The sequence below is a fragment of the Mobula hypostoma genome, chromosome 12, assembly GCF_963921235.1.
Source record: "Mobula hypostoma chromosome 12, sMobHyp1.1, whole genome shotgun sequence".
In the NCBI taxonomy this organism is placed as follows: Eukaryota; Metazoa; Chordata; class Chondrichthyes; order Myliobatiformes; family Myliobatidae; genus Mobula; species Mobula hypostoma.
Window position 1 is genome coordinate 9,423,951 of NC_086108.1, and position 13,763 is coordinate 9,437,713.

Here is a 13,763-nt window from a genome sequence, read left to right on the forward strand (position 1 = left end):
TCCAGAGAGTGGTGGGAGGCTTGAATCTTTCATCACTGTACCTGGATGTGGGCTTGTATAGCTGTGATCTGCCGGCTGTGAGCCTCATCCACATTTTTCAGATCCAACTTCAATACTGCCTCGTTAGCTTCAAACGCTTTGGGACCTCTCAAAAGTCTTTCTTTAAATGACCTCAGCTGCAGCTGTTGAAGAACACCTGGCTGACCACGACACCCGTCTTTACAAGTACACCTGAGTGGATCTCCAGGCGTGGGAGACCTTGGACTGCGTCTGAAAATCACCTCTCAGAGTGTGACATTACACAAGGTCAAACAGATTCCAGATTGTTTAATGTCATTTCCAGTGCACAAGTGTAAAGGAGAACAAAATAATTGTTACTCCAGATCCGATGCAGCACAAAAGAAACACAATGAGATAACACACTAATAAAAAAACACAATAAATATAAATGTATAAGATAGCTTATATACACAGATTGATTGTATGTCCATAAAGTGACACTAGGCACGGGAGTGTCTGTACATAAGGTGACTGAGAGAAAATGGTGTTCGGGAAGACTGTAATCAAAAGAGATGCAGGTACTGGAATCTGGAGCAAGGCTTGGCCCACTGGAGGAACTTGGATTCCCCTAGCGGATAGCCTGCTGCAAGTTCAAGCACCCTGTCCAGACGTTGACCTGGCTGGGCTTGAGCACACTGCAGCCGGTGGGATCTTCTTGTTTATCACAATAGCACACAACACCACAAAAGCGACCTCACTAGTTACAGGTGCAGCGAGACACCAACAGGAGACCCCGGTACTGTAAAAATGCAGCTTCTCACTGAGATTAATGCAAAGACTTTCACAGCGAAGGGCATCTTTTTCGCAACAAGATATTTTTCTGCGTCAGCAACTGAGATTTGAGCCACAGTGTTGCTCTGAGTCAGTGGGCTGCAGATTTGATCCAGCAGCTTGGCATCACCTACAGACCCACCCAGCCCTGGTGCAGTCCTGAGGGAATGCCACCCTGCCAGGGGAGGCCCTTAACCTTCACTCTCCAGAGCTGGTGGAAGTTCCCCAGGGCACCCTGGGTTGACACCTTAATCGCCATTACCGTAAGCTGATGATATGGCCCTTGCACACAGATTGGATTCAGCAAGTCCTCTGATGGTGATGATATGCAAAAGTTCACTTGCTCCAAAGTGTTTCAGGTGAAGCTGCTTTCTCCCGGCCTATCAGAATCACAACCCAATCCCCTTCCGTTCTATCACCCTCTCCCCTGGAACTACTGACCACCTGCACGCACTCTCCCTACCCCTTCCCCCAGCAATCTCCCCTCCATCTGAAAAAGGGTCTCAGCTTGAAAAATCAGCTGTCCATGTTCCTCCACAGAAGCCATCCGACAGACTGAATTCCTCCAGGTTTCTGGGAGCTCAAAATGGGCAGGCTCCCCCCCACCCTCCCCACCAATAAAATGGGACAGGCTCCCCCACTTCCCTCCACCCTCCCTACTAATAAGTCTGCTCCCCTCACACCTTCCCACTGCCCCCAATCTCTGCAGGATCCCACACCCATCCTCTCTGCTGGAACACCACCTCATCTGCCTCTTCCTTGGGATCTTCTTTCCCCCGAGATCCCCGTTCTCCAGGCCAGCCATTCCGGGACCCCCGGTCATCGCCCCACTGAGCAGGGACCCTTGACCAACGGCTAACCATTCCAGGACCCTCAGTCACTGCCCCAGTCTCTCAGAATTTCTCCTCCTCCCCCCCCCGAACCCAACAAATGACCACAAATTGGGGAAACACAAGGGTACAACAGGGAGAGCGTTGCCACACAGTGCCAGAGACTGGAATTCAATATGGAGCGCACATGTTCTCCCTGGGTGCTGGTGTGTGGGGTCCCCCATGCCTTCTGGCTTCCTGACAACATGCAGGGTTCAAGAATGGTCGTCCCTTCCCCCATGTGTGGGTCTGGGGTAGATTTTGGGCTCTGTGTGTGAATGGCTGGATGCCAGTCAGTACAGACTCTGTGAGCCTGGCTCCCTGCTGCTTCCCTCTCCGGGAGATGTCCGTGGGGCAGGAGGGGGTGGGGTGGAGGCAGGACAGGCCCCATCACTTCAGCGACTCGATGTAATCGAAGTTCTGGTGCAAGAAGATGATCCGGTTGATGTCCTCGGGAGACAGTGCCGCCCCAGTGTCGTCCGGCAGCCGGCCGGAGGTGAGGAACGGCCGGCCGGCAGTGGCGGGCACGGCCAGGTAGCGACGGGCCAGGCTGGCGAGGGCGGGGAAGCGGTGTGCGTTGTCCCGCCACCACTGGAACGGGTCCGTGTGGCGCTTGCGGAGGGGCTCGGCCAGATAGCTCTCCATCTGCTGGTGGAGCTCCGGAAGGCGGTCCACCGGGTCCTCGCCAAACAGGAGATCGTACTCGCTGGGCTTGGGCTCGGCCGAGGCCCGCTCGCCCTCCGAGGAGGTGCTGGGCGAGCGCGGCTCCGGGAGCGCGGCGGAGAGCAGCGCCTTCACCCGCCGCTGCACCTGCTCCCGGGACCGGGCGCTCAGGAAGCGCAGGTCTTTGAAGCGGGGGTCCAGGAAGGAGGCGAGGACGGCGGGGTTGTCCGGCAGCTCCTCGTCACGCTGCAGGCGCCAGCGTTGGCTGATCTCAGAGCGGATCCGGGCGCAGACGGCGCCGCAGGCCGAGCAGGCCGAGCTGGCCTCGACCGGCTGCTGCCCGAGGGCGGCCAACACCCCGTGCAAGCAAGGCAGCAGGGAGGAGACGGAGGCGTTCTGCGGCTCGCCCAGGAAAGACAGGGCCACCTTGAGGGGCTTCAGAATGGGCAGCAGGTTGCGCAGAAGCTCCCACTGGGCATCGGAGAGGTCGGGCACCGTTGGCTCCCCACCCTCCCACTCCTCCTCCTGTTGCAGAGCATCCCTGAGCGCCCAGCGTGTGTCCAGCAGCCGCCGGCACATGTCGAAGGTGGTGTCCCAGTGGCACGGGGTGTCGAGCAGCAGGGCTGGGCCCGGGGCCTCGGCGCTGCCCTCGGCCAGCCGGTCGTCGAGGCGGGCAGTGGCCCGCGGGTCTTGTTGGAAGTGAGCGACGAGGCGGCGGGCCGACAGCAGGGCGTCCTGCACCGCCTCCGTCCGCAGCCCCTGCTTGATGCACTGCTGCAGCGTGCGGGCGGCGCAGGAGAGGTGCGGGCAGTTGTCGGCCGGCCGCTCCCCGGCCCCGCCGCCGTCGCGCACCACGCAGCTCACCGCCTGCCACGGCACGCCCAGGTCGCCGAGGGCCGAGCGCAGCAGCTCCCGGCTGCCCGTGGCCGCGGGCCCGGTGCTCAGCACGCAGCGCGCCGGCCTCCAGCGGCCGTCGATGAAGTGCGCCGACACGGTCAGGTAGGCCCGCCGAGCCGGGGTGCTCCAGCCGTGCGTGGAAAGGGCCATGCAGGGCACGGCGCGAAGCTGGTGGGCCAGCCGCAGCTTGCACAGCGTGTACCTGTGGCGCAGGTGAGCGGCCAGCTGCGTCCCCGACGGCAGCCGGTAGTTGGGCTCCAGGAAGCCCAGCAGCCGCCTGAAGCCCTGGTCGGTGACCAGCGAGAGCGGCTGCAGGTCCCGGAACACCATCCCGGTGATCAGGTCGTCGATCGCCTCGTCCCGCTTCTCGACCGCCATCTCCGCGCCGTGAACCGCCATCTTCTTCAGTTCGGGCTCCTGGCCCATGGACTCCGAGGACGAGGAGCCCTCGTCGGGGAAGGGGCGCCCCTCCGCGTCGCCGAGGTGGTGCTTGCGCCGCAGGTGCTCCCGCAGGCTGGCCGTGCTGTTGTGGTAACAGAGCTGCTTGCGGCACAGGCTGCACTCCACGCAGCGCTCGTTCAGCCTCCGGAAGAAATCCCAGGCCTGCGCCCAGTCCTGGCCGCCGCCGCCCGCGGGCAATGCCCGCTTCGTCTTCAGCTCTGCCGCCCTGCGCCTTCCGCCACTGCCCAGCGGGTAGGAGCGCAGCGCCATGGAAATATCGTCTGCCGGAGACGGGGAGGGGAGCCAGGAGGTAGGTAGGTTAGAGGGCGCAGGTGGAGGTGAGGGAGGGAGGGTCAAGGGAGTGAGGGGAAACGAGGGAGAGTGAGGGGGTGAGAGAAGGGGAGAGAGTGGGGGGTGACAGTGGGGGTGAGAGAGAGGATGAGAGCAGGGGAGGGAGAAGGGGAGAGGGAAGGGGTGAGAGTGGGGGAGAGAGAGTGAGGGGGAAGTGGGGGGAGAGAGTGGAAGAGAGATTTCAAGTTTAATTATCATTTAATCATACACATGATCATAGCTAAATGAAATACGTCCCTATAGGGCCAAGACAAAACAGAGAACCAACAGCACACAGTGCATAAAGCACATACAGTTACTGTCACAGATAAACATAGTTATAACACAAAAGTCTCGCCCAAGTCCCTGAGTGTCATGATGATACCCTGGAGCCAATTTTCTGCAAGAACAAGCCTGCAGCAGTTCCTCATCTCACACAAGTGCCAGCCGCATACGAATGCGTTCCAGCTTGTCTGCCGAGCGAACACTGGAGGGCAGCACCCATGGTAGTGATCAGTATCCAACCTCGCACTGTTACTGTGTATCAGCCTCCCACCTGTGATATTGGCTCAGCTCAGATTATCTCGTGGGAGTGGAGCTTGTCCCCAGCCTGACTTGCCACGATCTCCCTCTTTAACGGCTCCCATTCACTCACTGTCTCAATAACCTTGTCTGCAGCAAATCCTCTGTCAGAGACCATGAGACACAGCAGCAGAATTAGGCCATTTGGCCCATCGATTCTGCTCTGCCATTTCATCACAGCTGATCCATTTTCCTCTCAACCCCAATCTGCTGCCTTCTCCCCGTAACCTCTGACACCTTTACAAATCAAGAACTTGTCAAACTCTGCTTAAATATACCCAATGTTATGGCCTCCACAGCTGCCTGTGGCAATGAATAACACAGATTCACCACTCCCTGGCTAAGGAAATTCCTTCTCATCTCTGTTCTAAATGGATGTTCTTCTGTTCTGAGGCTGTGCCCTCTGGTCCTCAACTCCCCTGCCATACGAAACATCCTCTCCACATGCACTCCATCGAGGCCTTTCAACGTTCAATAGGTTTCAAAGAGATCGCCCCCCCCAGCCACTCTTCTGAACTCCAGTGCATACAGGAACACAGCCATTAAACACTCCTCATCCATTAACCCTTTCATTTTTGGATGTCTCCTCAACATCCTCCCTCCATAAGATCCTTTTCTGATTCAGGTCCTTTGAGTTGACATGTTAACTCCATTTCACTCCCTGTTTCCTACAACTGATGCTGCCGTCACTTGCGACTCCTTCATTTCTCAGACATGTGGGCTCACCCCACCTTCCTGCTACTGTAACAGAGATAGAGTTCCTCTTGTCTTTGCCTACCACCCCATGAGTTTCCACAACCAACACGTCATCCTCTGCATCTCCAAAGGGATCCGACCACTAAACACATCTTGACCTCTGCCCCTCTCTGCTTTCTGCAGGATTGCTCCCTCCACAATTCCCTTGTTCATCTGTCCCTCCCCACTAATCTCCCCCTGGCAATTATCCCTGCCACTGGCTAAAGTGCCTCACCTCCCTCACCCCCATTCAGGCCTCCAAACAGCCCTTCCAGATGAGGCAACACTTCACCTGCGAATCTGTTAGGGTCATCTATTCTGTCTGGTGCTCCTGATGTGGCCTCCTCTACACTGGTGAAACTCTTCGGAAATCGGGGAGACCACTTTGCTGAGCACCTCCGCTATATCCACCAAAAGCGTAACTTCCCGGTGGCCAAACATTTTAATTCCTAATCTCATTCCCATTCCAACATGTCGGTCTTGTTCCGCGATGAGGCCCCCCTCAGGGTGAAGGAGCAACACCTTATGGGTGGCCTCCAAACCGATGACATGTATATAGATTTCTCTCCCTCTCTTCTTCTGTTCCCCACTCTGGCCTTTTAGCTCTCCTCACCTGCCTATCACCTCCCCGTGGGTCCCCTCCTCCGTCCCTTTCTCCAATGGTCCACTTTCCTCTTCCATCAGATTCCCTCCTCTCCAGCCCTTTACCTTTCCCACCCGCCTGGCTTCATCTATCACCTTCTGGCTAGCCTCCTTTCCCTCCTCCTACCTTCTTATTTCTGGCACCTTCCTCTTTCTTCCTCAGTCCTGAAGAAGGTTCTGGGCCCAAAACGTTGCCTGTTTATTCCTTTCCACAGATGCTGCCTGACCTGCTGAGTTCCTCCAGCACTTTGTGTGTGTTGCTTCTCTCTCCAGATTGAACCTGACCTGCTGCAGAATACTTTAGCCTCCTTGCAGTGTTCTGAGGGGCCCTGAGTGCTGCCTAGGGTTAATGTAACAGGACACAGTGAGCCACGCTGTACCTTCGATTACTGGAGGGTAGGTGTCACCATCTCCCAGGGCGGAGTGCCATTCCAGTTCCTCACCTTCCTCGAGCTGGGCTGCACACTCCCGCAACATGTTGGAAATCCTCTTACTGCTCTGCGAGGTGTGGGATGCCTGGGGAGAATGAACGAAAGAAGATCAGTCCTTCCCTTGCAGGCCCGGCCCTGGGACAGGGTAAGGAACGGCATTGTGTCTGTGCATAGCAGAGGTGAGAGTTGGGGTTAAGTTGCCTACACAGACTGGAGGGCGTCAAATTGACCATCAGCTGAGCTTCATGCATCATTAAAATTGGCGTAAATTAGAACTTGGAGTAAAATAACACCACAGTCTTTCTCCAACTGGGTTGAGGGTTTTACAGGTGTTCTGCCCTTCGGGAAATTCATTTATGTTTTTCTATGTGATTGAGTACATTCAACTTTTATATTAATGAGCAGTTTCTGATCTGTATTAGGTCACTTTCTGTGCAGAGAGGATAGCACATTAGCTGGCAAAAAGCCAGAGGTTTATGGTAGGCGCAAAAGAAGTTTCTATCTGAAGCCACCCTGTTATCTCCCCAGCAGAAGCATTGCTTGTAAGTAGATGTTATATTGTTTAGAAGTTAATGTAAATGTATCAATAAGATTTTGCTGAAATAGAATAGGTATTACCGGCTGCTCATAAGACCATCCACCACCTGCTCCCATGGCTTCACCGGACCCTGATTGGGGAGGCTAAGCAGATGCTACACCTTGCCCAAGGGTGACCTGCAGGCTAGTTGAGGGAAGGAGCACCTTACATCTCCCTTGGTAGAGATGTATCTCCACCCCGCCACCCTAATGTGGTTGAGAGCGATAATTAATCAGACATGATGGAATGATGGAGCAGACTCACTGAATTGAATGACCCAATTCTGCTCCCATGTCTCATGCTTTGAAAAAAAAAACACTTTCAAGTTGTGCCAAACTAACTAAGGATCAACTTTATTCATCCAATCCCTACTAACCGCCTGTTACGCCAGTGGCGTTTAGGGCCGCAGTGAAGGCCCTCCATGTCTGTCTGTATAGAAGGTTTCTTCATTGCTGTTTCTGTAACAATTTTATTTGACCAGTCAGGGTTGTTGGCCCGGAGCTGAACACCAGAACCTGGAGGACTGGTGGACCACTCTTAGTCTGGCCTCTACCCTTTGACCTGTTTGGCATGGGTGACCCTACCAAGAGCCAAAACATAAAGCCCTGACTCCAGACAACATAGTTCTCTGGGGCATCGAGGCATACCAGCCTCCAAACTACGGCTAGGTTATGGTCCTCTTGGGGAATTCATCATGTCTCTTTACATTAGGAATTTGCTGTGATGTGTTGGTTAGGGCGCGACATGCAACAAAGAACAAAATTCAACAGTTATAAGAAAAAGGATTTAAATTAAAAAAATAAACACGTTAAAGCATGGAATAAAATGTACACAAATACATAAATGTAAACAACATTATAAAGGGAGATTTGGAGTGTTTACAGTGCACTGCAGTGACAGACTAATAGAGCTCATGATACGTAACTAAATGAATCCCTTCTGTCTGCACATGATCCATATCAGAATCTGGTTTAATATCACCAGAATGTGTCGTGAAATTTGTTAACTTTGCCGCAGCAGTTCAATGCAATACATGATAATATAGAAAAAACTGTGAATTACAGTAAGTATATAGATATATAAAATAGATAAATAAGTGGCATAAAAATAGAAATAAAAAGGTAGTGAGGCAGTGTTCATGGGCTCATTGTCCATTCAGAAATCTGATGGCAGAGGGGAAGAAGCTGTTCCTGAATCGTTGAGTGTGTGCCTTCAGGCTTCTGTACCTCCATCTTGATGGTAAGTGAGAAGAGAGCATGAACTGGGTGATGGGGGTCCTTAATGATGGACGCTGCCTTTTTGAGGCATCGCTCCTTGAAGATGTCCTGGAGGTTACAGAGGCCCGTGCCCATGATGGAGCTGACTGAGTTTACAACTCATTTTGATCCTGTGCAGTAGCCCCCCCCAATACCAGTCATGACGCAGCCAGTTAGAATGCTCTTCACAGTGCATCTGTAGAAATTTGTGATAAATCTGTCTTCGCTACATATTTGAGTGTTTCTAAGAACATTTTAAAAGTTTCTATTGTACCTACCTCCACCGCCATGCCTGGTATCTACAGTACCACTGTGTAAAAAAAATTTTGTGCATCTCCCTCTCTCACCTTAAATGCATGGTCATAGGGGACTACAGTGCAGAAACAGGCCCTTTGGCCCATCTAGATCATGCGGCACTGGTTTTCTATCTACCCGCTCTGCACCATAGCCTCCCATACCCCTCCTATCCATGACCCTGACTAAACTTCTCTTAAATGTTGCAATCAAACCCGTATCCCACCACTTCCGCTGGCAGCTCATTCCACACTCACACCACCCTCTGAGCGAAGACATTCCCCTCATGTTCCCCTTACGTATTTCACCTTTCACCCTGAACCTATGACCTCTGTATAAGGGGGAAAGCCTGCAAGCATCTACCCTGTTACAGAATCCTGAGAAAAAAATACTGTCTACTCGATATATCAACGTCTCTAATAATCTTATGAACTTCTATCAGGTCTCCTCTCAACCCTGGCTCTCCAGAGAAGACCCACAAATTTGTCCAACCTCATACCCTCTAATCCAGGCAGCATCCTGGTAAACCTCATCTGAACCCTCTCTGAGGCCTCCACACTTTTCCTGTACTGGGGTGACCAGAACTGAATGCAATACTCCAGGTATTGGGTGATGGACAGGGTGGAGATACGTCTCTACTAAAGGAGGTGTAAGGCGCTCCTTCCTTCCACTAGCTTGCAGGTCACCTGTCTTGTAAAGACACTACCCAGATGAAGGCAATGGAAAACCACTTCTGTGGAAAAATTTGCCAAGAAGCATGACGACCACGATCATACGACACGGCTTGTAATGATGATGTCACCTGGCATGGCCCATAAAGATGATGATGATGCGTAAACAAAGACAGACAAACAACCAGTGTGTAAAAGAAGGCAAATAAGAAATAAGCAAATAATACTGAGAACGTGAGTTGTGGAATCCTCGTAAAATGAGTCTCTACGTTGTAGAATCAGTTCAGTGTTGTGGGGAGTGAAGTTATCCACACTGGTTCAGGAGCCTGATGGTTGTGGGGTGATAACTGTTCCTGAACCTGGTGGTGTGGGACCTGAGGCTCATTGTGGTGAGTGAAGTTATCCACACTGGTTCAGGAGCCTGATGGTTGAGGGGTAATAACTGTTCCTGAACCCGGTGGTGTGGGACCTGAGGCTCATTGTGGTGAGTGAAGTTATCCACACTGGTTCAGGAGCCTGATGGTTGTGGGGTAATAACTGTTCCTGAACCTGGTGGTGTGGGACCTGAGGCTCATTGTGGTGAGTGAAGTTATCCACACTGGTTCAGGAGCCTGATGGTTGTGGGGTAATAACTGTTCCTGAACCTGGTGGTGTGGGACCTGAGGCTCACTGTGCTGAGTGAAGTTATCCACACTGGTTCAGGAGCCTGACGGTTGTGGGGTAATAACTGTTCCTGAACCTGGTGGTGTGGGACCTGAGGCTCATTGTGGTGACTGAAGTTATCCACACTGGTTCAGGAGTCTGATGGTTGTGGGGTAATAACTGTTCCTGAACCTGGTGGTGTGGGACCTGAGGCTCATTGTGGGGAGTGAAGTTATCCACACTGGTTCAGGAGCCTGACGGTTGTGGGGTAATAACTGTTCCTGAACCTGGTGGTGTGGGACCTGAGGCTCATTGTGGTGAGTGAAGTTATCCACACTGGTTCAGGAGCCTGATGGTTGTGGGGTAATAACTGTTCCTGAACCTGGTGGTGTGGGACCTGAGGCTCCTGTACCTTTTTCCTGAGGGCAGCTGTGAGAAGAGAGCATGTCCTGGGTGGTGGGGGTCCCTGATGATGGATACTACTTTCTTGTGGCAGCACTCTGATCATTAAGGACCCCCATCATAGGAAACTAAGTACCCCCTCCTTTTCTGATATCAGGCCATGAGGTGCCCAGACCAGTTACATACATCCAGTTCTTTAGCCAGGGAGTGGTGAATCTGTGGAATTCATTGCTGCAGGTGGCTGTGGAGGCAAAGTCTTTATGTATATTTAAGGCAGAGGATGATAGATTCTTGATTGATCAGGGCATGAAGGGACTCAGGGAGAAGGCAGGAGACTGGGGCTGAGAGGGATAAAGGATCAGCGGTGATGGAATGGCAAAGCAGGCTCGATGGGCCAAACGGCCTAATTCCTCTCCTATGTCTTATGATCCACAGTTCACATGTTTATATTTGGGGTAAAGACTCACAGTACACGTATGATGCACTGTACACATGTTTATATTTGGAATAAAGACTCAACAGTACACGTATGATCCACAGTTCACATGTTTATATTTGGGGTAAAGACTCACAGTACACGTATGATCCACTGTACACATGTTTATATTTGGAATAAAGACTCAACAGTACACGTATGATCCACAGTTCACGTGTTTATATTTGGAATAAAGACTCACAGTACACGTATGATGCACAGTTCACATTTATACTTGGAATAAAGACTCACAGAGCTATCAATGCCAATAAGTTCAGTGATCTTCGGACACCTCTCCTTCACACTGACAGTCTTCTCTGCCGTGCTGTGGGCGGCGGGCAGGTCACCACGATCGCTCTCCTCTGTGAAGTGGATGTGATGATTCCGTTGCAGGTGTAACCGCAGCACTGTGCTGCTGCCGGAACACACCAGCTGGGCGCCACACACGTTGCAGATGATGGCTTTGTCGTCCCTCCGCGTCACGTACTTCCAGACCTCGCCGACGCGGGGCATGGCTCTCCACCTGTGACTCCGCGGTCACGTCACTGAAAGAGGGTGATGACATCACACTCCCGCAAATGCCCGACCGCAGCACAGACCTCCAGCCAGCACCTCGCCTCAGCATTCCCACATTCCCTCCATCCACCTCCCTCTTTCTGGAGGCCATCTTGGAGCTAGAGGCCTGTGTAAGCGCACGTGGGTGGGATGGAGGGACAGGGTTTTCTTTGTGCTTGTTGTGTTCTGCCGAGCATTGTGGCATGCTGTGTTGGCGCTGGAACGTGTGGCGACACTTGTGGGCTGCCCCCAGCCTGTTCTTGCCTGTGTTGGCTGTGAACACAAACGACGCACTTCACAGCAACACCCACAAAATGCTGGAGGGACTCAACAGGTCAGGCAGCATCCGTGGAAAAGAGTAAACAGGCTGAGACCCTTCAGTGGGGCTGGCAAGGAAGGGGGAAGATGCCAGAATAAAAAGCTGCAGGGAAGGAGAAGATGAAGCCATGATAGGCAAAGGGCTGGAAGAGGAAGAATCTGATGGAAGAGATTGGACCATAGGAGGAAGGGACCCAGGGGGAAGTAAGAGGCAGGTGAGAAGAGATAAGAGGTCAGAGTGGGGAATAGGAGAGGGGGGAGAATTTGTTCAGCGGAAGGAGAAAACGATGTTCATGCCATCAGGTTGGAGGCTACCCACATGGAATACAAGGTGTTGCCCCTTCACCCTGAGGGTGGCCTCATTATATCACTCTATGTTCCGATGCACGTGTGATAAATAAATGAATCTGAACCTTTCTTTTGATCTGGCTTAGGTCAGTCTTTTTATCCGTCCTACTTGATCATTCCCTGGACCTCTCAAACTCTCATCGTCTTCCCACTACCCTCATCCCTCCTCCACTAACCCTCCATTTCTCCCTATTCCCCTCAGCTGCTTACTTCATTGTACACCCCTCATTCCATCCCCCTTTACCTCCCACCACTCCATCTCTCTGTTCTCCTTGTTACCTTTCACTGTTCCATTCCCTCGTTTTTATCCATCTTTCTCATTCCCCTCATCCACACTTTTCAGTCCACCCCCCCCCCCCAATTAGGGTGCATTCTGGAGATATAGAATATAGCAAATAGTAATTTTCACAGCAACCAGTCTCAGATCTGAATGTGGATTGTAGATTGAATTTAAAATGCAGCTCGGGAAACACCCAAATGACCTGACATGTCCATATTTGCATGAATGCAGCTCAGAGACAACAATAATTAACTTTTCATTTTGGGTGTGTTGGTGTGAAGATCTAGGTACATATTTGAAAAGTTACATGTAACTTATGAATACTGTACAGTGTAGCTATAGAAATTTACCTGTTACCTTTGTCCTTTAACATATAAAAATGTGCTGTGTTGTTGGGTCTGGGAGTCTCTCGAGTGCCTCCAAAGGCTGTCAGCTTGTGTGTGTGTGATGAATAAAGGTTTTTAAATCTACCAGCTACATCTCTCCAGTGACTTCATTCATGGTCACAACAATCCTCACCCTCATGGCTTCCATTCCTCCTCCACTCCAATTACCCCATTTCTCAAATCCTCAAACTTATTCCCTTCCACTTCCCCTCTCATTCCCTTCCTCCATCCCTTTCCCTGTCCCACCCATTCCCTCCCAATCTTCCCCCTTTCATTCTTTATTCCCTTTATCCACATTTCTCATTTTCCAACTCCCTCCACCCTTATTCTCTATCCTCTCATGATCCTCCTTTCATTCCCTCCATCCTTCCTCCTCTTTCCCTCAACCCTCCCTCCTTCTGACCTGTTAGTCATTTCCTCCATCCATCGCCCACTCCCACCCTGTCGCTCATTCCTCCCTCCCTTCCTCATTCCCTCCATCCCTCCGTCATTCATACCCTTTATCCACATTTGCAACTCGCTCCACCCTTGTTCTCTATCCTTTCATGGTGCTCCTTGTTCATTCTCTCCATCCTCCCTCCCCTCTTTCCCTCAATCCTCCCACTTTCCTACCTGTTACTCATTCCCTCCCTCCTTTACTCACCCCCACCCTCCATTACCCATCCACTCCATCACTCATTCTCACCCTCCTTCACTCATCCCTTCCCTCCCTCCATCACTCACACATTCCCTCTTTCCCTTCCTCCCTCCCACAGTCACTTTGCATCAGTCACCCCCCGCTGTCACTCAATCCCTCCTTCCCTCCCTCACTCATCCCCTCCCTCACGCATTCCTTCCTTCCCTCCGTCACTCATTCCCTCCCTCCCTCCTACAGTCACTTTCTGTCAGTCATCCCCTCCCAGTTATGGATTCACTCACTCACTCATCTCCTCCCTCCCACAGTCACTCATTCATTCCCTCCATCACTAACCCATTCCCCAGATTGCGGGGGTGGGCGGTCCTACCTACATCGCGGTCCGGGAGCCTGCGCTGCGGCCGCCGGTCAGTGGTCGCCACTCTGACCACAGGGCCGGGCGGGGGGAGCGGGAGGCCCGCCGAGACTGAAGATTCAGATCCCTGCGCCCCGCCCGCGCTCAGC

General features: G+C 52.4%; 1 protein-coding gene across 4 annotated transcripts; it reads right to left on the reverse strand.

Moving 5' to 3' along the window:
* Positions 1 to 1,540: 1,540 nt before the first annotated feature.
* Positions 1,541 to 13,739, reverse strand: si:dkeyp-117b8.4 (E3 SUMO-protein ligase ZBED1). 4 transcript variants are annotated; one of them, XM_063063611.1, is made up of 4 exons: positions 13,630 to 13,739; positions 10,991 to 11,283; positions 6,371 to 6,506; positions 1,541 to 3,982 (listed from the first exon to the last, which is right to left on the reverse strand). In XM_063063611.1, the coding sequence occupies exons 2-4, from the start codon at positions 11,249 to 11,251 to the stop codon at positions 2,091 to 2,093; spliced, it is 2,289 nt and encodes a 762-aa protein (XP_062919681.1). In that variant the 5' UTR covers positions 11,252 to 11,283; positions 13,630 to 13,739; the 3' UTR covers positions 1,541 to 2,090. The 4 variants fall into 4 exon arrangements, with proteins under 4 accessions (XP_062919681.1, XP_062919682.1, XP_062919683.1 ...); XM_063063612.1 differs by having other exon boundaries at positions 13,634 to 13,687; XM_063063613.1 differs by lacking the exon at positions 10,991 to 11,283 and having other exon boundaries at positions 13,630 to 13,731.
* Positions 13,740 to 13,763: the final 24 nt, after the last annotated feature.